Source organism: Gastrolobium bilobum, unplaced genomic scaffold (genome assembly GCF_033153095.1).
Source record: "Gastrolobium bilobum isolate Gb01-03AN ecotype WA unplaced genomic scaffold, APGP_CSIRO_Gbil_v1 utg58740, whole genome shotgun sequence".
Taxonomy (NCBI): Eukaryota; Viridiplantae; Streptophyta; class Magnoliopsida; order Fabales; family Fabaceae; genus Gastrolobium; species Gastrolobium bilobum.
The window spans coordinates 67,698-90,154 of NW_026896364.1; the positions used below are offsets into that span (position 1 = coordinate 67,698).

The 22,457-nt window shown below is 35.7% G+C and overlaps 1 protein-coding gene across 2 annotated transcripts; it reads right to left on the minus strand.

Annotated features, from left to right (window-relative positions):
* Positions 1–11,982: 11,982 nt before the first annotated feature.
* On the minus strand, positions 11,983–20,171 carry LOC133299370 (uncharacterized). Of its 2 annotated transcripts, none has more exons than XM_061498828.1 (8): positions 19,970–20,171; positions 19,575–19,798; positions 18,953–19,237; positions 18,422–18,487; positions 14,055–14,108; positions 13,845–13,934; positions 12,925–13,006; positions 11,983–12,366 (listed from the first exon to the last, which is right to left on the minus strand). In XM_061498828.1, exons 2-8 carry the CDS (start codon positions 19,770–19,772, stop codon positions 12,179–12,181), a joined length of 963 nt encoding a protein of 320 aa, XP_061354812.1. In that variant the 5' UTR covers positions 19,773–19,798; positions 19,970–20,171; the 3' UTR covers positions 11,983–12,178. The 2 variants fall into 2 exon arrangements, with proteins under 2 accessions (XP_061354812.1, XP_061354811.1); XM_061498827.1 differs by having other exon boundaries at positions 19,575–19,869.
* Between the last annotated feature and the right edge of the window lie 2,286 nt (positions 20,172–22,457).

Consider the following 22,457-nt stretch of genomic DNA (forward strand, 5'->3'; position numbering starts at 1 on the left):
TTTACACTCACTGTTACTCTCTTTATTAACTTAATCATCTCAACTTTATCAACTCAGTCAGCTCAACTCCATACTTAGACCTCTCACAGTCTAAACACAACACTCACCAATGACCTCCACATCAAGGCTTCATGCTTAATATTTTCTCCCACTAACTATTTTCAACTTTCATTCCACTCCGGTGTTGCAACTTAACCATATGTTCCACTTATTTATACTACTTTTTCGTAATCATCGTCATTTAATCCTGGATGTCAAACTCAAAACAATATCACCTTACAGTTTTACCAACTTCCACCAAACACCTGGGACGAATCATTTTCCAAACCCATTTTACTACTAACTGATGGACCCTTAAAATGCCATGTCTCTCTCATGCAAGTCTCATCCTATAGGAACCTTTGAAACTTAATTATCAAGTCACATAAAACTAAATCCATCCTTGCCACTACTTATATAATTCCCCACCGATTGGTATATCAATCTCTCGGAATATTCAAAGCTACCACAAACACTCGGCCATACCTCATTAATACTTAACCAAAACAACATTAACATTGTGCATCTTCCACACACTTTCCACCATAAGTGGCATATGCGATTATATATATAACATTCCTCAATCCACTCTATCAGTACAACCAAGCTATCAACTTTTAGGCAACCGATCGCAATTCCAGTTTCCAACTATTATTACACATTTGTGCTTGATTCCATCACAGTTTACCTTTTATAAGGGCTTATAATTTACCGTTTTAACCTGAACTCTTGATCATCACCAGCCTTCTTAGAAGGACACTTACTCCATCTGTCAACATTAAATCACATTATTATCTCATTTATCATAAGGCGAGAATTCCAACACACTTACTACCTCACTTGGAGCCGATATTATTTCCTCGAACTTACTTTACACCCACAATAGTGCTTCACTATCACACTTCTAAATTCTAACACACTATGCCTCACCTCTTATATCCAAATCTGACATATTATTGTTCATTTACAAATATCTGACCTCATATTTTGCGTTAATCACATGGAAGAACTCTCTCAATACAGTGAGTAACAACATTCACAAGTTTAACCTCTCGAGCTCTTGCTGTCCTCAGGGCCCCAGATGTAATGACCCACCGATCAGAGAATCCACCCATATGATCCCTGCCGTAATAATAACTTACCACTAGCTATCCTTATTCAAGGAGCATCCTTCAATTGTTTCTTCTTTGTGCTTTTATATCAAATATCCCTATTATACTAACAGTTACACCAATGAGGAACACTTCCTCGTCTCACATTACTCATATAAAATAATAACAATCTCCGGGAACATACTCCACACGGAGATAATCACACTCTCCGGGCACATAAGCCACACAGAGCTATCCATAATCTCACGCCGTACAACATGCACCCAGTGCACAGAGGAATTTATACTCATAATACATCTGTATATAACAGCCATGTGTACCCTGTACACACCAGATTACATATGGACCAAGTCCATTTGGTGTCTGTATCATATCCGTATATAACGGAAAAACTGTTTTGTATATCCACATGGGGTTACCCCCATAATCATAGTAGTAGTATATTAATCATATCACATATATGTACGGTGCACTGTTTCTTCCTTGATTATTCTTCTCAAAGATTGTTTACTCTTTTACTTTGACTATTCACCTAGCATGGTTCATAGCATAATCTCTATTCCATGAATCCTAAACTTTTCTCAAGGTTCTGTACGCATCTCACATCTCTTAATATAAGTATCATATTTCCCATCACACAGGGGTCTCCTAATCATTTTCGTCCAATCATAGAGAACTAACTTCGCCTCAATCCTTGTACTGAAATTTACATTAGTCACTGCATTGAAATTCTACCTCAGTCCTTACACTGAAATTTTACATTAGTTTTTGCACTAAAATTCTACATCAGTCCTTACACTGAAAACTACTCGTCAATCCTTGCACTGACAATTATACCTCATCTCATTAACTAATCTTATCATTTTCGTCTTGCCATTACACATTAGCTCTTTTGTTAAACACATAATTTCATACCCTATGCCCATTTTATACTTCAGTTCTTTCGCTAACTACTTAATTTCACACTTTATTGTAACTTAGTTCATACACTAATCACTTGATTTCACATTATGTTGTACCTTAGCTCATCCTCTAATCATATTATCTCACCTTGTTGTTATACAACAATAACCCACAAAATCATGCCACTGTTCTACTCCATTACCTGCTACGGCTCACATAAACCTATACTCAATATTGTATAGCAACCCATCCATTTTTTTTATCACTTCCACCCTTGGTGGTTGTAGAATATTCATTACATTGAAAATACCTCTACTCCGTCTATCTATCCATATCAAATACCAATAATTTCACAAGCACACTACTATTAGTAGTACCTCTATATAGACCACAAGATCACAGTTTCTTTACAATCCTCATTACTGTCTTACACATGACTATACCTTTCAATTGTCCTATTCATTTATCACTGACACGTCTGCCAAATTGCATCGACACCCATTAATTACAATAGTGCCTTCATCGTACATTTATCTTATGTCATCCATGGGGATATTCTTAATTTCTTCCTTTTACTCATACTACATACTTATTTCATCTCACCTATGTTTGCTCAACACTAAATCCTTATGGATTTCAATCCCATATTTCAATATCTCTCACTTTACCAATTCACCAGCATCATAATTTCAAGTGGTCAAATCCCATAGGATTAATCATCAAATATTCTATTTACTTCTCTGCATGAACCATCTCAATTTGTTTAAGTGTACATCATCCACCAGGGACTTATAACTTCTAATCAGACATAGAATACATGTTCCCCATTTTCAATAATCCAACAGGTTCTAAATCTCTCACCTTGATGAAGTCTATTCACCAAGTCCACTTGTACACACTATACTACACACATACTTGGAAGTTTCACCAACAATATTTCCATACTATGGACTCATCTCAATCATATATCTTTATTATTCATAGTACTACAACGTTCACCCATGGTAATACCGTACATATCATAGATTTGTTTACAACTTTCACTTATAATCCAGCTTTATAAATTTCATCTACAAGGTCAGACAAAACATTTAAGTCTGTTTCCCTTAAGTCCTATAATATTCATATTTTACTTACTGTCATCTCTTGTCCATGGAGCAGTCAATACTGCAGCCACAACATCAGGCTAAGAACTTACACTCGGTGCTTCAGGGTTGCCATGCAGGCTTCTTATGATGACCACGTATGTAACACAAAAGAATGGGTTGATCATACCCACACTAAGGAATCACATATGCAGTAATCGATAAGAATCTACATACAACGATGTAACACACAACACAACTATACACTATCAGAGTTCCCTAACAAAACTGTTGTGATACCATAAAATGTAACAGCCCATTGTACACCGGTATTGTTAACATTAATTATGATATTAAGCGCAGTTACAATCACAGCAATTCATTTATAAAAATGCGAATAAATTTTTTCCGATTATTACGCGAGCATTTAAAACATAAAAAGCGTAATAATTAAAAGCTGTGACCGTAACCGTAACTCTTGCGGAAGACTTATTTAAACTATTTTTATAACTTACTTTACTCATTATAAGTTACTAAGGGGTTCCCATAAACCCACTTAGCCAATTACTAACTTTTACGTTTTTACTTACTTGAACATGGTTCACTTATTAATCTTCTGCGAACACACCGCTCACAACCAGACCTTATTCTCAGATTATTTTTTTTCTTAATTAATTCTCTTTCCAACAAGCTATCACACGCTCAATTCGGAGCTCATTTGCTCCGGTTATCGCCGTTTGAAGTTGGATAAGCAAAACAGCCAACCAACCCCAAAACAGCTCAAAACCTCTCTCACTCCACGAATTACTGCAGAAAATTCACTCATCCAATTGCTCTCAAATTTTTATTCTACAAACTAGACACCTTCACCTTCAATTTGATATATCATACGCTTAATTTGACAGAGAAACGAAGCGGGAATTAATTTTCCAAAACTGGTCCAGAACTGCCACATGTGCAGTAGGCACATGAGCAGTCTGCGTTCCTCCATTTTTTTCAGGTCGAATACCAACCCAAATTTTTTCCAAATTTTTACACAAGGTAGAGGACATTTCTAGCTTAAAAATGGCGTATGGCACGTCCCTATTGGACCTCTATAGAGGGAGATATGGTCTCCCGAAGTTCAACTAAAATCTTCCAATTCTACAGAAAATTCGCCAGAGATTCCTTTGTTTTTCCTTAAATCCCCAAATTTACACAAGCTCACTAATACCCCAATGTACCTAATAATCCAATAATAATCCAATGGGTGGCACACACAAGGACCAAGAATGCCTTGGGGCACTTACAACCCAATTCAGTTTATATTTATTACACAGTTTATACTATAATGCTCACTTTAAAATCCTTAACTTGTTTCAATCACAAGATCCATTTGCATGCCATTTCTCAACATAAGCATATAATCATCATCCTACAATAGGCCTAAAGCCCTTCCATCATATTACATCAATATTCATGCATACTTACGACATTTCATTTAAATATAACAACGTACATATTCATAACTTGAATTTACAACTTGAAATATGAACTTGAATTTACAACTTTAAACATAACTTCGAATGAAATAATAACTAACTAGACTCAGGCACAATATATATCATGAACAAGTAATGACAATGCTCCCATGACTCATCCTACGGGCCTCTTGCCCGCCACTCCTGTGCCACTGCTACCTTTTGAAATAAATGCCCTGAGACGGGGTGAGATATACGGATATATCTCAGTAACCCAGAGGTTCTGGAGAAAACTCCGCCCAATGGTTCACTTCGATGCATATAAATAATATAAAACAACCACTTTCAAAACGGTATAAAGCAAGGGATTTAGAGAAACTGGAGAATATCGGGATACAAAATACGACGAAGCGGGATGGTAGCTACCAATACCACGCAACGTCCTCAGCATATATAAGCCTACGGGTATCATCCAAGGTGTGTTCCAAGAACCACAACCATGATGCCCCAACCATCCATAACACCCGAGACATTCCTAGTGTGCTCCTATCCGGATCACACACCACGACCCTAGGTCAACTGGAACTCCCTCTCGGAGACCTATCCAGTGGAAGTCCGAAACTGCCCGAAGGCTAAAACTGTCTACTGGCCAGAGACTCGGTACAAAAGTACCCACTGTGATAATGCATGCATGCTCATGTTGTTCTACACTACTCATATACACTTCCTACCGTTGCCATCAACTGGCAAGGTGGAACAGAAAAGCGGAACAAGCCCCAGTACCAAGAGGTTACCTTAATTTGTTCTTTCCCTTAGCTCCGCAGTAGCTTATTTCTCAACTTGGTACACCATAGAATGCCTACACAGAGGACATTCCCAATAACTCAAAACTCAAACAATACATGCTAATTCACAATTATACATGCATTGATTCAATCACTTACCTCAATCCACTTGGTCCAGGACCAAGGGCAATTCACTGATTCACTGTTCGGGATTCAAGTCGACGTACGGCAACCTGTACAACCATGTACAGCCATCAGTATGCGTCCAATAACATCAGAACGCAAAATCACAAAATTCCTCCCCATCCTCCTTGATGGTTCGGCCATATAGGTGTTAATTTGAGATTTATTTTTCTAAATTTTCTTTCTCATTTTATTATGCTTCCTTAGGTTGCCATAAGGCTAATTCAAGTGTCGTTTCGACGTTTTACGTCTTTTACGCATCGATTTGCTTAATAGTTCACTCTAGGTCACTTTACCACTCAACACTTCCAATTATTTTTCTATAGGTTTTCCAACCTTCCAACCCCCACACAACCCATCTAATTACCATTTGATTACACAACACATGATCCCTATAATTTTTCCAACTCAATTCCTCCATTTTCATAACATAACCGATTTACACCATTGCACACATCCAAGGATTTCCATCAATTCTTACAACTCCACACCTCAACCAATTACATTATATCATCATTCAATCATACAACAACTCATTATTAACATCACAACACATTTTCCAAAATTCCATGTCATGACCATAAAAAAAATCCTAAGTTAAAAATCATCAATTTTCACTTAAAATTTTCATTGCATTTCTAGCTTTAATACATCATTCTAAGGCATTATCATCTAATACACATTTTCCAATTGAGCTCCCTAACACAACACATCATCAAATCAAGCTTTAGGTTTCCAAAAATTCAATCACAATTAAACTATGTAAATGGGATGGAAACATACTCACAACAAAGGCTAGAAGCTACCCCAATACTCCTCCAAGCAATGGAAGCTCAAATTACTCTATGAACCTCCATTTTTCCCAACAAATTCGAATATGACTTTGGCCTATATCTCCCCAAATACGCGGTTTCAAGGCTCAAGAGTGGTACCAATGTGTTTAGAAGGTGTTTTCCATCATGATTCAAGACAAAAATCGTTGGATTCGAATAAGAAATGCCTAAGTTATGGAAGAATGAAATTTTGCAATGAAAATGGTATAAAGGGGAGGGGGTCACGGTTTTGGGGCTGAAGGGAGAGTGGAAGGGGTGATGAATAGTGGAATGATGATGTGGTTTAAGTTGATTTTAAGTGGGGTGGGGTCCCACGCCACCTCACGCGATCTAAACTCATCCGAATTTCCTTTCGATTTCATTAAACGTCCAAAGATTCACAACCTATTTAAAAATTCTAATTTTTAACATTAACCATTCTCCTTTAATTATACTTGGTCAGATGAATCCGGAGTTTTCCGGTCGTTCGGAGAAAACACTGTTTTAAGCTGTTGCGCGCGCCATTGGCACGATTTCCCAAACTGACTTAATTCCATCCAATTTCACCAAATTCCATCAAATATTATCAGGAATCCTATTTCCTAGTTCTATAGACCATTTATAAATCATATTTGAAACCTAGAGCTCAAAACTCAACTGGCACGTTTTTCGGTGCAATCGTACCGCGATATTTTTACCTGCGAAAAACACTATTCACTGATTTTTCTGAAACTTGCCTACCCACTCAATTTTTCATTCTGAATCCATTTCCAGAGTTAATTTTATCATCTGAGACCTTCTACTCAATTTTTATCTTCCTAGGTTGCGTGTTGGCTAATTATCGTTTTGTCCTTTCTTTGTATTTTAGCCTAATCTTCAGGATTTTTCACTAATCCTTCACTTAATTACTCACTTAATATTTTAATATTTGATTTACAAATGTGAGGTGTTATATCAGCTAAGATATCTCCGTGTCTGCAACTCATCAGGACTCTACCTTGTATCTTCGTGCAAGTAGCTGAGTCGTGCTAGTCTTACCAGAGATCACCAATGCCCATTCTTGGTGTCTCTAGACTAGGAACATATTTCTGGTAATGGACGTGTTATGTCATTGAGGTCTCATGATTGTGATCCCTATCATAGATCCTCAACATGACACATGTTCCATTCCATGGGCTTTATCCAATTACTCATATTCAATATATATAAACATATAATATTTGAGACAGACAATATGAAGCAAGATAAAAAATGTTTTTATTCATTAGTTTATTCATAACAATATTGCAATATAGGTCCATCTGACTCTCGGATTGTCTCTTTTTTTTGGAGTTACCCAACCCTAATTATCTCTTTGAGACGAGTTGGCTCCCTCTGGTATCCCCACGAGCTTCGACTCTTTGAGCCGGCTATGGGACTAATCCGGAGTGCGGGGGAACAGTGATGGCTAAAGGTTCAGCCCCCTCCCCAAGAATGCATTCAGCGGGAATCGAATCTCGGATTGTCTCTAGGACACCTATATACTTACAAAAATTGCCTTCATGTTTTATTTGGAGCTCTTAATAATCTCATAGCGAAATGTTGTACTTCTTATGGAGATTTGATATTTAATATCTCACAATGAGAAATTCTTCTATTAAATTTGATTTTTTAATTGAATATGTTGTTTTGTCGATTTAAAAAATAGATTTATGATATTGATTACTAATTTAATTATTTACAAACCGTTGAATATTATACACCTATTTTTGGTTTATTAAAAATTATTCCTGCACAACTTAAATTTATGATCAAACTTAAATCCTATTCATTTATTATTATATTAGTTATTAGTTTAATAAGTATTAGACCCATTATCAATTGGTGATCCTAACAACTGAAACGATTAATAATTTTTCATGTGAGCAATGACTAATGATGAATATAACTTGGTTTTTCTCACACACAATATTAAATGAAATAGTTATTTCAATGTGTTGATTAATTCTTTTTATATGAAAAAATTATTATTATTATTAAGTTTTGATGTTTGTCATTTTAAATGACATAAATTATGTCATTTTAAGAGAGAGATAGACACAAGAAATGAAAATCATAGGGGAGAAAGTAGGTGATTTTTTTAATTTAAATTTAAAAAAAATTGTATCTATCTCTCTCTTAAAATGACATAACTTTATGTCATTTAAAATGACAAATATTTTTCCCTTATTATTGTTATTATTATTTACACTTTTTTAAAAAAAAATTCACAATGCTTATGATTATTATTTATTTATCTTTATCTTTAAATATTATACTTTTATTGACTAAAATAAAATGATGCACATCTTCCCATGTAAGATTATGTTTAAAAAATTTATTTCTAATTTATATTTTTTGATTATCATTATTTCTTAATTTGGTGACACGGTGAATGGTTTTAATTAGCACTATTTTTTATGTTTGGTGACATGGTGAATGCACATATTTCATTCAATTTTCTTTCTTAATTGTGAAAAAAATAATGCAATTCAAGACAAAAACAATGGTAAAAAACATGATGAAAGAATATAACAGTAGATTATAATTTTTTTGAATTTTTTAAACCCATTTAATCAAGGGCGTTGGGTATGCGGGATTCCTCTAGATTTTCGGAAAACTGAATTTTTCTAAATTTTAGATTTACGGATATTATCACAAACTGAATGTAAAAATCATATTTTTGAGAATTGAGATTCCCGGCTAAAAAAAAATTTCTCCTCTACCAAACGCTCCAAATTTTTGCACACTTTTGCAAAAGGAAATTAATCTTTTCTTCCAACAAATGTACATTTGCAATGTGAAACGGCCAAACAAATGAGTATAAGCTTTTGTTGACTTTCTCACTATGGAAGGTTAATAATTACGCTAATTGTGTAGTAATTTCTTATCATGATCCTTATGCAAATTAATTTTAAAAAATGATACTACAAAAACATTTTTTTGGAAATATCTCTTTTTTGGTAAATAATGTGGGCTAAAGCCCAAACAAACAAAAATTAAGGAATTACAGGATGAGATAATATATTCTTATAAGCCACAAGATTCGGTCTAGTGGTGAGGGATTTGGTGACTAGTGATGCTCCATACAAATACATGTCATAATATTTGAATATATTAATGTTGGTATTATTTAAATTGATCTGCATATTGAATTTTTCTATGATATTGAATTTATAATTGAATTTTAACTTAATTTCTTGATCTCTTGTAAAGCCCATTATAGGTGTTTGCTCCAACTTGTGAGTTAGGGAGTTTGATCTTTTAGAATAATCGTGAGGCTCGAGGTTAAGAGTTTATTTTTTTAAAGCATCTCATACTATTTGATAAGCTGTCTCATCTCTATTTGTATTATTTTCTGAAGTATTTGTATTCTTTTTCTCTAATTGTGTAGTAATCAACGATTGAGATTAGGAGTAAGAGTTGTAAGTCTTGCTCTAGAGTCAAAAGATCTCTTCCCATATATATATATATATATATATGAAAAAATATTTCTCGGGCAACTTGAGATAAGTTTATCTCTAGTCACTCCAAAACGTTTTTTTATTTATTTATTTTCTTATATTAATTGATTCACCTTTGAATGGTTATGATTCTCTTTCTCTCTCTCCCCCTTTATCATTATTAATCCATTTTTGTGCGGTTAAGATTTAGTAGTCGAAGATAAAATTATCTCAAGCAGCTTGAGAAATGATAAGTGTATATATATATATATATATATATATATATATATATATATATATATGGGGAGGGTTCTTTTGACTCCAGAGTAAGACTTTTAAGTCTTACTCCAAATCCCAGCCGTTGATGGACGGAAATCAACGGTTGTCATTAATAGTATAATTAATAATTAATTAATTAATATAACTTCCTAAATTATAACCGTTGGATGAACGGAAATCAACGGTTAGGATGGAGAGTAAGACTTATAAGTCTTACTCTTGAGTCAAATGATCTCTCTCCTATATATATATATATATATATATATATATATATATATATAGGGTTTTATAAGAGTTATGTTGTAGGAAAAGTGATTGTGTAATGTTATAGGGATTCGTTTTGCGTGCCTTAATTTTTTATTTATTTTTTTGTTTTAAAAAGTGTAGGCCCCACAAAATGTCGTGAGTGTAAGAAAGTTTGTTGTGTTATGTTAAAAGATAAAACGAAAACCCATATATATATATATATATATCCTACATAACCTACGTAACTAACATATAGAGTTCATTAGTTTTTTGGTTATCAAGTGTACCATTTCCTTCATAGCGTATCTTATTTCTATAAGAATTAAGGTTTTATTTTGTATATTTGCAGAGATTTTCGTTATGTGCTTTAGATGCATCCTGTATCACCACCACACTCTTTGCTTCATTCTCCATGATTGAGTGAGAAGGAAATGGGAGAGGGCGATGAGGGTGGAGGCATTAGATTTCATGAAAAAATTGTCTTAGTATGGTATCATTCATGAAAGAAAACTTTCTACTTACTTTAATGGTGTTTATCTTGTAGTGTTTAGTAATTCATTAGCAATAATTATTCTAGTATTTTTGGCTAATTCACATATATCTACTTTAGATTTCATGTAACAAATAACATTTTGTCAACTTAAAAAGTTCTCATTGCTAATCATCCTCTAAATTGTTATACACGTCCGTATATAAATGTTCCAAATTTATTGTCCATTACCAGTCAATGAGCTATGTGTGACCAAATTCTTTACGAGTGTACCTTGAGGGGGTGTTTGGTTCAAGTTTTTGGAGAGGATTACCGGTAATCCTTCTTTGGTAAATGTAATTACCATGTTTGGTAGAAGGAATAAGTTACGATTCCCGGATATCCAAGGATTACCGGTAATTTGATTTATAAAGAAAAGTCACTATTCAGATTACTAAAAATAATATGGTAATTCGGAATACCAATCAGAATACCAAGTAAAGGAAAAGCACAACAATAAATTTTGAGACAAAAATACCCCAATACATATAAAAATCTAGACCCAATCTATCAATTACAAAAGTAAAAATAGTTTGGGGTTATTTTTGTAAAATAACCTCATATTCCAAGTCATATTTCGTTCTAAACCAAATATGGAATCAGTAATTTTTACCCAGTATTCCCGGTAATATTTTGGCGAACCAAACACATCTTTCGTAAGATTCCAAGTAAACTCAATTTCTACTGAATTCCCATTAATCATGATTCCCGGTCACCAAAAAATTTCTCCTGTACCAAACACACCCTGGCATATGGATTGATCTATGTTTGCCTGTAATTTATTCTAAACATGTTGGCACCCTAACCATTAATGTCGATTTACTATCGATTTTTTAACGATAAACATCTTAGTTTATCTGATTTACTCACTTTAATTCAGACTTTAAATCATGTTAAATAATCAGGTCTAATATGTAATCATGATCCTACGGCCTGCATCTAGTATGATATTTAACAATCGAAGAAAAGGGTAGAGTATATTATACAAAGCGATACTCGTATGTACCCGAAAAAAAAAATTCTTTTTCTTACTTGAACAAGATAATAAGAGGCATTAAGCCGCCACAATAATTAATCTAATGGTGAGGAATTTAGATAAGTTGTATTAGGTTATGTGTTCAATTTTCGCTTGTATAAAAACAAAAAAAAAGATAATAATAGGCATTTATGCCAGATCATGTAAACCAAGTATTTCTATTCTCTGACACAACGGAAACATACATTATACACCCACTCCATCACAAATACAATTTACAATCAAATGCGAACAAATATTTATGACTACTAATCCTCATCGCTTCCATAGTGTTGACACAAAGATTGTAGTCCATTGCTAGTATTTGTCTTGTAATCTTCCTCATTTTTCTTTTGTTCTGGTTCTGCAGGACATTTAATATCAGAGGTAACTGGTTTTTTAATCACAGAAATCCTCACCAAAGGATTAAGCTTTCCACCACTGCCGCATGAATTCTCTGCAAATAACCAATAGATGGCATGATGTGTTGCATTCTCAAGTTAATAGTATCATTAAACATCCTCTCTAGCAGAAATATCAAAAAATGAATACATCAATAAAACTATAGCCAACTAAAATTAAATGATGCAGAAGTGAATGGTGTCGACTTTTCTGCCTATAGCTCTCTTTCTTCAAATCATGCTAGTTTTAGAAAACGGCTCCATAATAGCCCGGAGCGCAAACCCGTGTATTACAAAGTGATCCAACAACAGATTAGGAGGTTTTCTTTCTTCTGGGTATGCAGGAGCAGTTATCTGAATAGGATCAATGTTAAGTCAACAGATGGTTAATGTGCACTGGGTACTTTGACTAAGACTACATGATGAGAGTGATGGTTAGCAGACAAACTGATATGGTACACGACTGAAGACGGTCCTTAAAATGATCTGCTTTCCTCATGTTAATGAATGACTTTACTCAGTGGCAATGACATGACTAAAATTCAGTGTGCATAATGCATTAATAAAGTTTGATGTGTGCTTTTCCTGAAAAAATATCGAAAAATGGCACATACCTTGTTTGCCAGAATCATCCAAACTGGGTTTCATCAATGTGTCAGTTGCTTTGCTTGGAAGATCTTCTGAAAATTTTGGCCTCTGCAGACAGATACAACGAACATAAGCTCAGATTACATGATTTCAACATCTCAAAACGAATGAGAAATTAGGCACCTTCTTAATAAATGCTGAATTTTTGCAAATCCGAGAGAACTTAAACTATATACTAGTTGGAGCGTTTGATGATCTTATGTGTGCAACATTTTTCTAACATATTTCAAGTTTTAAAAGTCCAGGTTATATAAGCGAAACAAACTACAAACTTCCTTAAAATTATGCACTCCAATTTTAGGGAATGTTTAAATGTGAGAAATGCATGTTCCAAACGATCATGTGTTGTTTGTTTCCGGAAGAAGGAAAGAAAGAGTGTTCCATAAGTCTTTTAAGTGTAACGTCAGTTTATAGCACTAAAGAAAGAAAATAAATCTTCAAGCAGCTCCTTTGATGCTTTAGGCGTGTTGTTAAACTTCAAATGAAACTATACTTCCCCTTTTGTTCTTTTCTTGATAAAAATGTTTTTTCTAACCGCATCATTGGGTTCATAACTCAACGCCCTAACTAGTTTGGGATGTACAAAAATTCTGAACATGTAGTGTAATCAAATTCACAAAGAATATCTATTATTCTAAAAAAAAGAAAGTCAAGAAAAGACTTTCAGGACAGTGGTAACTGAAAACGTGGGATATCAGGGTTCAAATAGCAATTATAAAGGTTGAAGGTTCAAGTTCTTGGATTTCAACAGTTCACAAAGTGGGATGAAAATGATCAGAAGTGAAGTGCTAAATAGTGATGCTGCTATAATTTATTAGGCCAACAAGACATTAAAGCAAAATCTATTCCTACAAACAAAAAAAACACGCACTTGATATCTTCATACCTTTGGATCATGTCCATTTGAAAGCTCAACCAATTCCTCCTCAGTTTCAATATCTTCATCACGAACTCTTCTAACATAACCTTCTGAATTCTGTTTAAGAAAATACAAAGCAAAACATATAGATTAATTTCAAAAAGAAGGAAATCGACCGACATTAAAAGTAGCTAAAACTAGGGAGGAGAACTAGAAGTGTAGAATAGTAATGCTGACATGAAAGACAACTGATTTTAGCAGTGCTTCATCTTCTTCTTCCAGCCTTTTCTCCTAAGAACATAAAATAACAAGGGTTAATCCAAAAAATAATAATCAGGTGAAATACAATGAGAATAAAAGAAAGCTTTAAAATTACACACAGCTTTTATGCCATAGCCAAAAATTTGAAATAATAGACAACCGGTGTTTACACGAGTTGTCTGACAATGTTAAAGTTCAGGGGTAGCAATTAAAAGGCACGCATTGGATTTTGTAACTCATGTTCTCATCAAGAGAACCAGGTTTTTAGTTCCAAAAGAACTGACATAGCATTACAAGAATATACCAAACACTAAACCAAAAATGGGTCTTGTGATCAAAACAGGGTCTCTGAAGGAAGTATGCAGTATTGTACAAAACATAAGAATGGCTTTAGGATTCCTAATTTGTAGAGTATGTAATCGCTCATATCATTTGTGACTAAAAAGTCACCGGTTCGAATCCGAAAAACATCATCTTTGTACTTATGGAAAGGTAAGGCTGCGTACAAGGATTGCCCTCATCCCACCCTCAGTAGTCCGGGTTTAATAAGGAGTGGTTTTAAGAGGGTGAGCCTAGAGTAGTAGTAAAGTTGTTCCTTTGTGATTGAAAGGTCACGAGTTCGGATCTAAGAAATAGCCTCTTGTAATTATACAAGTGTAAGGCTGCATACAAGAATTGCCCTCCCCCTCCCTCGCTGGCTGGGGTTTAATGATTTTAATCGTTCAGTTCATCTTTGTCAATTGTTTTAGAAAAGTGGTTTTGATCCTTTCTATCTGTCACCTTAAAAAACCAATGACGTACTAATTATTTTTTTATTTCAATTATACCCTTGTCATTCACAAGTGAGAGAGAAGATTAATAAAGTAATAATATTATTTTGAGTATTTCAATAAGAGAAATTAGGTCAAATATAGTTATTTTTCTTATAATCAAGGGAATTTAATGACTTTCTTAATTATTATGTGATAGGAATATAGTCATGTAAGTATATGTAGGTATATGTAAGTTGGGTAGTAGGGGATTATCTGTTAGTCAAAATATTCTAGAAGAATGAGTTTGTTAGAGGAAAGAAGGAGGGCAGTGTTGAGGTGGCAAGGCTGTTAGAGGGAATAAAAAGAGTAGAGTGGCGTGAGCAGAGGCATGGAAAAATAGACTGGGAAATTGGGACTTGGGCTGGGAAACCAAATTGGGAGAGAATCAACACCTCTCTAATGTGTTGAATTGTATCTTTCTTTCTTCCTATTTTCTGTCATCATAGCTGATACGAGAACCTCCATTGTAGTAGATTGAGTCCTTGTTATTTCATTACTATTGCTTGTAATTTCAACTTATTAATATACAGAAAATCCAGAAAGTGTTCCTTTTGGGCCAAAATACTCTGTTCTTCGTAGTTATTTTGTTTCATCTCTGATCCAGTTCTATCAACTGGTATCAAAGCAATCTGATCCAGGGGAGTTTGAATGATGGTGACCAGCAATATGGATGCCAGATTGGAGATGATGAAGAGCGCCTCCGCCGGAATGAAGAGTTGACAGAGGAACGCTACCGCAGAACAGAACAGAGATTGACGGAGATCTAGCAGCTTCTTCAGTATCGTCGCGGGAGGACCCGACACATGCACGTTCACGAAGGGGATGGCAAGAGTCCTTGCATTCTGGTTGGAGGAATGAGGAAGTGATGGAGCAATCCAATTGTTGCAGAAAAACCCACCTACGTCATCGGAAATGACCGAGGAGATGAAGACGTGGAAGACGACTTTGCTAGAGAAGCGAAACCAGACTTGGGCCATTGACGAGTTTGGGCTGAGCCATGCTAATCAGTCTTGCAAAGGGGTTTCAAGTGTGTCACGCGTTAGGCACGTGCCTCATTTCTCCAACACTGCCAACACGCAAACTAAAATGCTGGTCTTTGGTACAACTCCGTTAAAAGACGAGCGTTCAGAAAATACCACTGGGGCAATTGGAGACTTACGAACCCTAGAAGGCTTTGGAAGCAATGGGACGAAAGGTGAGGAGAGAAGACTCACTAGCTCTGAGCATCTCTGCAGGGTCGCGCAACTTCAACTTTTGCGCGTGGATGACGCTCAATTCGAAGTGGAGATTGAGGAAGAAGAAGAACAAAGCATAAGAGGAGCGCGAGGAAGGTTTCGATTGCGCCAGCGCCAACAATGCCATAGCCGCCTAAGCCACCGGACAAGAAGCGCATTGAGAGAGCGGAGCAACACAGCCATAAACGGCCGAAGTTGCAAATGCGTGCAAAAGACGGATGGGAAAATTGGGGCAGAGTAAAGAAATTGGCTAAATTTGTTGACACAGAGGATCAGGTCCAAATTGTTATTAATTTGTCCAAAGCCCATCCTCTGCATGTAACGATTTCATTTGACATTTGGGCTTGTGAGCCCATAAGTATGCCTACACAAATTCGACCTAAACTATTTGGGTGCTATTCAAGGAACCTGAAGGATCGACTCTTCACAACCGAGGAAGGGCTAGTCTTCGTTTCATGCTTGACGCACAAAGACATAATTCTTAAGGGGGCGTTTGGTAGAGGAAAAAAAAAATTTTAGCAGGAAAATACAATTACTAGAAATATGGTGGAAAAATGAGTTTGATAGGAAAGTTAAAAAAAATTGTTTGGTACGCCGAAGTTTTACCGGGGAAATTGGGTTAAATTTTCTTACTCTATATTTGGTCGAAAGTAAAATATTGATAGGAAAATGGGTTAAAAATACAAAAATAACCCTTTTATACTTTTTGAATGTGAATAACCCTTGTATAAAGTATCAATGAGCGTGTCTTCGACATTTCTACCAACATCAAGTTTTCATATCTTTGTATTTTTTCTCTGTCTATATTTTTTGGAGAAAGAATTTATCATTGCATGAGGTGGTTGTAGATAATGAGATAACTTTTGCAAATCACCTTAATCGACCTTGCAGGATGCAGATCAAGTGTTGGAGAAAAGAGTACAATCTCATTTTTCACATAGAAAGCTGTTGTTTTTACCACCTTCAATGGAAGACTCTCAGAGGTGGATAGATTGAAATTTCCACTGGACTCGACTGAATGAGGTTAAACACATTGTTCTTTAGAATAGGGTATTTTTGTCTGCAATTTCTTGCTCTTCTTGCCATTTAGCCGGTTAACTACAAATACCACCTTCCAAGTGGTATTTGAGAACAATGTTTTTTATCCCATTTTACAAACATTTCTCAAACGCTGGGCAAATAAGTTTGTTGGGAAAATATTTGAATATCTTGTACCAAACATGGATTACACAGAATACCAAAGTTAGATGCATGGGTATCTTTTGTGAACTCTCCTGCCAAACACTACCTAAGGATTACATGGCCAGCATGGGTCCATGGTTGATGGCCACTAGAAATGGATATGAGAGAAGGCGACAACCAACAATGCAGAAGTAAGTTAGGTCAGAATTGGAATGGGGTCATTTGGTGGAAGATAGAGTTGCTGTAATATGGGAATGGGATCCTGGTGAGTATTATCACCCATTGAGCGTAATTTGACAAGTACAATTCAAGCAATGGGATCCCGCCGGATGGTGTTAAGGGGCTAAACCTCACCTTGAGGGCAAGGTGAGTGTTTAAGGAGGGGAGTATTGATAGGAATATAGTCATGTAAGTATATGTAGGTATATGTAAGTTGGGTGGTAGAAGATTATGGGAACATGACAAGTCTGTTAATTAGAATATTCTAGAAGATTAAGTTTGTTAGAGGAAAGAAGGAGGGCAGTGCTGAGGTGGAAAGGCTATTAGAGGGAATAAAAGGTGTAGAGTGGCGTAAGCAGAGGCATGGAAAAATAGACTGGGAAATGGGGACTTGGACTGGGAAACCAGATTGGGAGAGAATCAACACCTCTCTAATGTGTTGAATCGTATTTTTCTTTCTTCCTATTTATGTCATCGTAGCTGATAGGAGAACCTCCATTGTAGTAGATTGAGTCCTTGTTATTTTCATTACTATTGCTTGTAATTTCAGCTTATTAATATACAAAATACTCTGTTCTTTGTAGTTATTTTGTTTCATCTCTGATCCGATTCTATCATTATGCAACAGCCTTAGATGACAGATATAAAAGAAAGGAACAAGTAGTATTTTTCAAATCAGCTCAATGCCTGGGCTTACATTTCCCACCATTACAAATATTTTGATTTTATAGTGAAACTTTACAAAACCAAGGATAGTTATCAACCAATTACAAGTCAAACAGAATTTAAAGTTTCAAATTGAATATATTCCTTTTGTAATCAATAATAAACCCTTGCTTCAAACAGGAAATTTCTTGCAGAAACCAAATATATTGTATAGCTAGTTTTATCATACCTTGTCAGCTGCTGTGCGTTGCAATGCCTCTAGCATTTCATCAACACTGACAGTTGCATGCCTAGACTGAAACATAAAATAGACTCATGTTAGCAATTATATAATAGGAAGACGTCAAATTCATTCACAAATGTAATTATTAGAACAAACGACCCAAATTATAAATGTCATATTTTTAAGGCATCGTGCACAATGTACATATACTAGCATTTCATTCAAGTATTAGCTCGGATACACATCCATTACCTATATGCTTGGATACTTAAATATGTATCTGTGAAGTATCAAAGCCAATTTTTATTTTTATTTTAAATTGTCCAATTCCAATACAGCTTGGACTCTTTGGGATATGGCATAAGAGATTCAGATACAGCTTGGACCTTTCGTCTTAACACATGACTCTTTTCATCGTATTCGATAGCCATATCTTATATATGCATCATAATAATGTCCACATCCCAAGAGAATCATTTATGTGCAGGCGTCAAATTTAATAAATCATTATATACATTGCAGTTACACAGTGAGTACCTTCATCGACTTCATCTCATCCAATGCAGCAAGGATGTCCATCTCTCTTTTAGAATCCAGGGTTCTATTCTCCAAAGATTTCATTGCATCTCCCATCTCTTCAGAGTCCCTCTTCTGCTTCATTTTATCAGCTACCTCATCCTCTGCACGCCAAGGTTCAAAATTTCTGGTTGCACCAGATTCAACGATATAGTCCGAATTCTGAGGGTCTGTCTTCATGGTCAGCTCAGCTGAGCATTTAGTGCACTTAAAGTAGAACCTAAATATTTGAATTCCCAGATATGTCTGCACACAAAAAAATAAAATAAATAAATAGAAGAAGATAAAAACAATAAACTCAAACCCAACGTCATAACTGAAATCAAATCACACATAAAGCAAGAAGCAACCCAGGAAATTAAGGGCATGTCCCTTTTTCCTAGTTCTATAAACAGTTTAAAAAGCAACATGCAACCAAATCATAAAATTGAAATGTACCCAATACTTGAAATCCCAAAAAGATAAAAACTTATCATGCCCTTTTAAGACCCATACCAAATTACACTGAAACGCAGACGCCAAACAAGCAAAAAATTGAAATTGAACAAGTAATAGTAATAATAACAATAATCATGAAACGAACCTCGCCAATAACATCTTCCTTTCTGGAATTGAACTTGGTGCCTTTGTAGATGTAATTGCCGCAAGTGTTGCATCGAATGCTCATGGGAAGCATCATGCGGACCTTGATCTGCTGGTTCTTGGGCCTTCTCGCTCTGGGCAGCTTCGCAGGATCAAAATCGGGTGGGTAATACTTGTTCAACACTTTCCTCTCTCCCATCTTTCTTCTTCTTCAAATTCAAATTCCTTCGCACTCACCAACACCAAAAACTGAATCAATTCAATTTACCGACAAAAAAAACCTAGGATTCTCTTCCCTGATCAGAATAGGTAATTAAGTATAAGTTACTCGTACAAACAATAATAATAATAATAATAATAATAATAATAAAGAAAGTTAAGAATAAAAACAAAAACCTCAAATCAACGGAAATAAATTGAAGAGTGTGTGGATCTGAACGGGAGGGACGGCACGGAGGAGAGAACCTCTGTCTCCACACTTTCCTTTTCTTTTTTCTGGAAACGAGTATAAGAAACAGAAAACAAACTACCCTACGCCGAATTACATGCGCAAACGAGGGAGAACACACACTTTCCTTTTCTCAGTTTCTCACAACTAGGTGAATGTGGAGTACTGCAGAAAAAAACGACGTTCGTTTTGTTTGCGGACTGCAATGGCTGATCCAATACATTTTACGGAATAGGCTGGCTGAACTATATTGTTAGCCCAGTCCAAAACTTTGCGGACTACAGCCCAAGTAGATTGGTCTTTTTAAAAAATAATAATAATAATTACCTCACCATGACATCAACAAATGTCATGCCCTCTTCCAATCAGGCAGAGGTCATCCTGAAGAGAGCTGTCCTGATTCACACTATCATGACCAAGGCGAAGGTGGAACTTCCTATTCTTCTTCAGGACAGCATTTATGATATGGCTCACTCTGACAGTGACTCTGCTGCTTTGGGTCAATGTTCCTTGATTCAGCTGCTTTGTCAGAAAGCTGGTGTAGATGTTACTGATAATGGGGCACCAACTAAATTGCACCCTACAATTGATGCCGCAATGATAAGAAATCAATTGAAGATAGGAGGAGGGGAGGCCACAGGATTGACCCCTGGTAGGAAGTCTACAGCTGAGAGTGATGATGAGTTAGAAGAGAGGCTACGGTCAGGGGAGCAATGGATGGTGAATACTGACTTCCGTATGAGACATTTGTGCAGGCGTCTCCGGTTTATGCAGTCCAGCCAGCACTCATTTCAGACATATATGGTGAAGATGATGAAATCTATATGTGAGGCTCAGGGCTTAGATGTTATTGATTACCAGCCTGTTGTTTACCCTCATTCTGATGAGGAGGAAGCCTTTGAGGCAATTGCCCGGACTCACTATGTTGATCATGTGGATGGAGCTGCGACTGCTGATGGTGCTACATCTTCCCATGCTGCACACACTTTAGAGAGACAGCCTGTTGTTGATGCCACTACCACAGAGACCACTGCTGCTGCTGCTGATCCACCTGCTGATACTGGTGCCATGGATGAGGACAGGGGTATTGATCCTGAGTACAACCCCTTGCCTACTGCTGATCCAGGCTCAGATTTGATGTTTACTGATGATGAGGAATCTACTCACTAGACTCCTCATTTTGTTTTTACACATTTTCTGTTTTTATGGTTTTATTTTGGATACTTTTAGTTACTTTTGGTATTATTTTTAATTTTGTACATTTGTTAGTACATTGAGATTCTCTGTTTGGATGATGCACTTTTGAAATAGTACTGATGCTATTTGTTGATATGTGAATGTGTTTAAGAACTTGTCAACTGCTTTTTAGACTTAAATTAGTTGCTGGGGACAGCAACGTTTAAATCTGGGAATGGGGTGTGAATGAATGACATGATTGCAAAATTCCATGGTGATATCACACAGTTGATGATGACACACAGTTGATGAGCCACAAACAGGGAAACATCTCAATCCTTTCTTTTAAATTCTTGTGAATGTAGTTTTAGGTAGTTTAGGTAGTGTTGTATATGTACAAAGGTTGGATTTAGAGTTGAGATGATGTGAATTTTATGAGGATAGGATGATCAAAGTTTTACATGATTGATCAAATTTTTTTGATGCAATTTGTAATCCTTGCATGTGTGCTAAATGATATGTTTGCATGACTCATGCTATGTGAGGAGTAGAGAGATCAGTTTGATGTATATAGAGGAATTCAAGCATGCATTCTGAACTGTGAGACATAGAGCCTATACAGAAATTTTTTTTGTTCAGAGAGCACTTCACTGTATGAGTAACTCTAGAACTTGCCCTGTTTCTAACTTGAAATAGTTCATGGTTTGTAAAGTAGAGTTTATTGAGGCATTTTTCTTTTGAACCAAATTTTCCTATTGCATGGAAGCCTTAAGCCTAAACTTGTTGTGATAAAACTAAAAGCCCTGCACTTATTCCAGATCCTAAGTTTTTAGATTATGTGTTCAGATAAGGGGTAAAGGATGAAAGCTCTGTTGGAGAAAGGTGTTTCTGCAATGAATAAAAATATTAAGTGTTAAGTGTTGGAAATTTGGAGAAAAAGAAGAATGAAAAGGAAAAAGGAAGTAAGGCACGAAGTGCTTGGTTTGGAAAAGGAAAAGAAAAAGGAAATGAGGAAAAAGGGAAATCAAAACAACACAAAGTGTTGAAAGTTGGAAGAAAAGGAGGAAGGAAGTTTAAGAAAAAGAAAAGTTGTAGAAAAGGTGGTGAAAAGAGTAAATGAAAAGGAAGAAGAGAATGAGAAGGATTAAGGAGTACATAGATAAATTCAATAGTGATCATCTTCTTATCTGAATCTGATTCATCTATCTAACCTTCTGCAACATCAAATCCTACCTTTAGCCAACTACGTGCCAAGCCATT

Bases quoted from the DNA above. Each gene is read 5' to 3' on its own strand.
- LOC133299370 (XM_061498828.1), bottom strand. From the start codon at position 19,772: ATGGGAGAGAGGAAAGTGTTGAACAAGTATTACCCACCCGATTTTGAT. The intron at 18,488-18,952 runs GTACTCACTGTG...TTTATGTTTCAG, and splicing joins ATGAGATGAAGTCGATGAAG to TCTAGGCATGCAACTGTCAG. The intron at 14,109-18,421 runs GTATGATAAAAC...TTATGTTCTTAG, and splicing joins AACGCACAGCAGCTGACAAG to GAGAAAAGGCTGGAAGAAGA.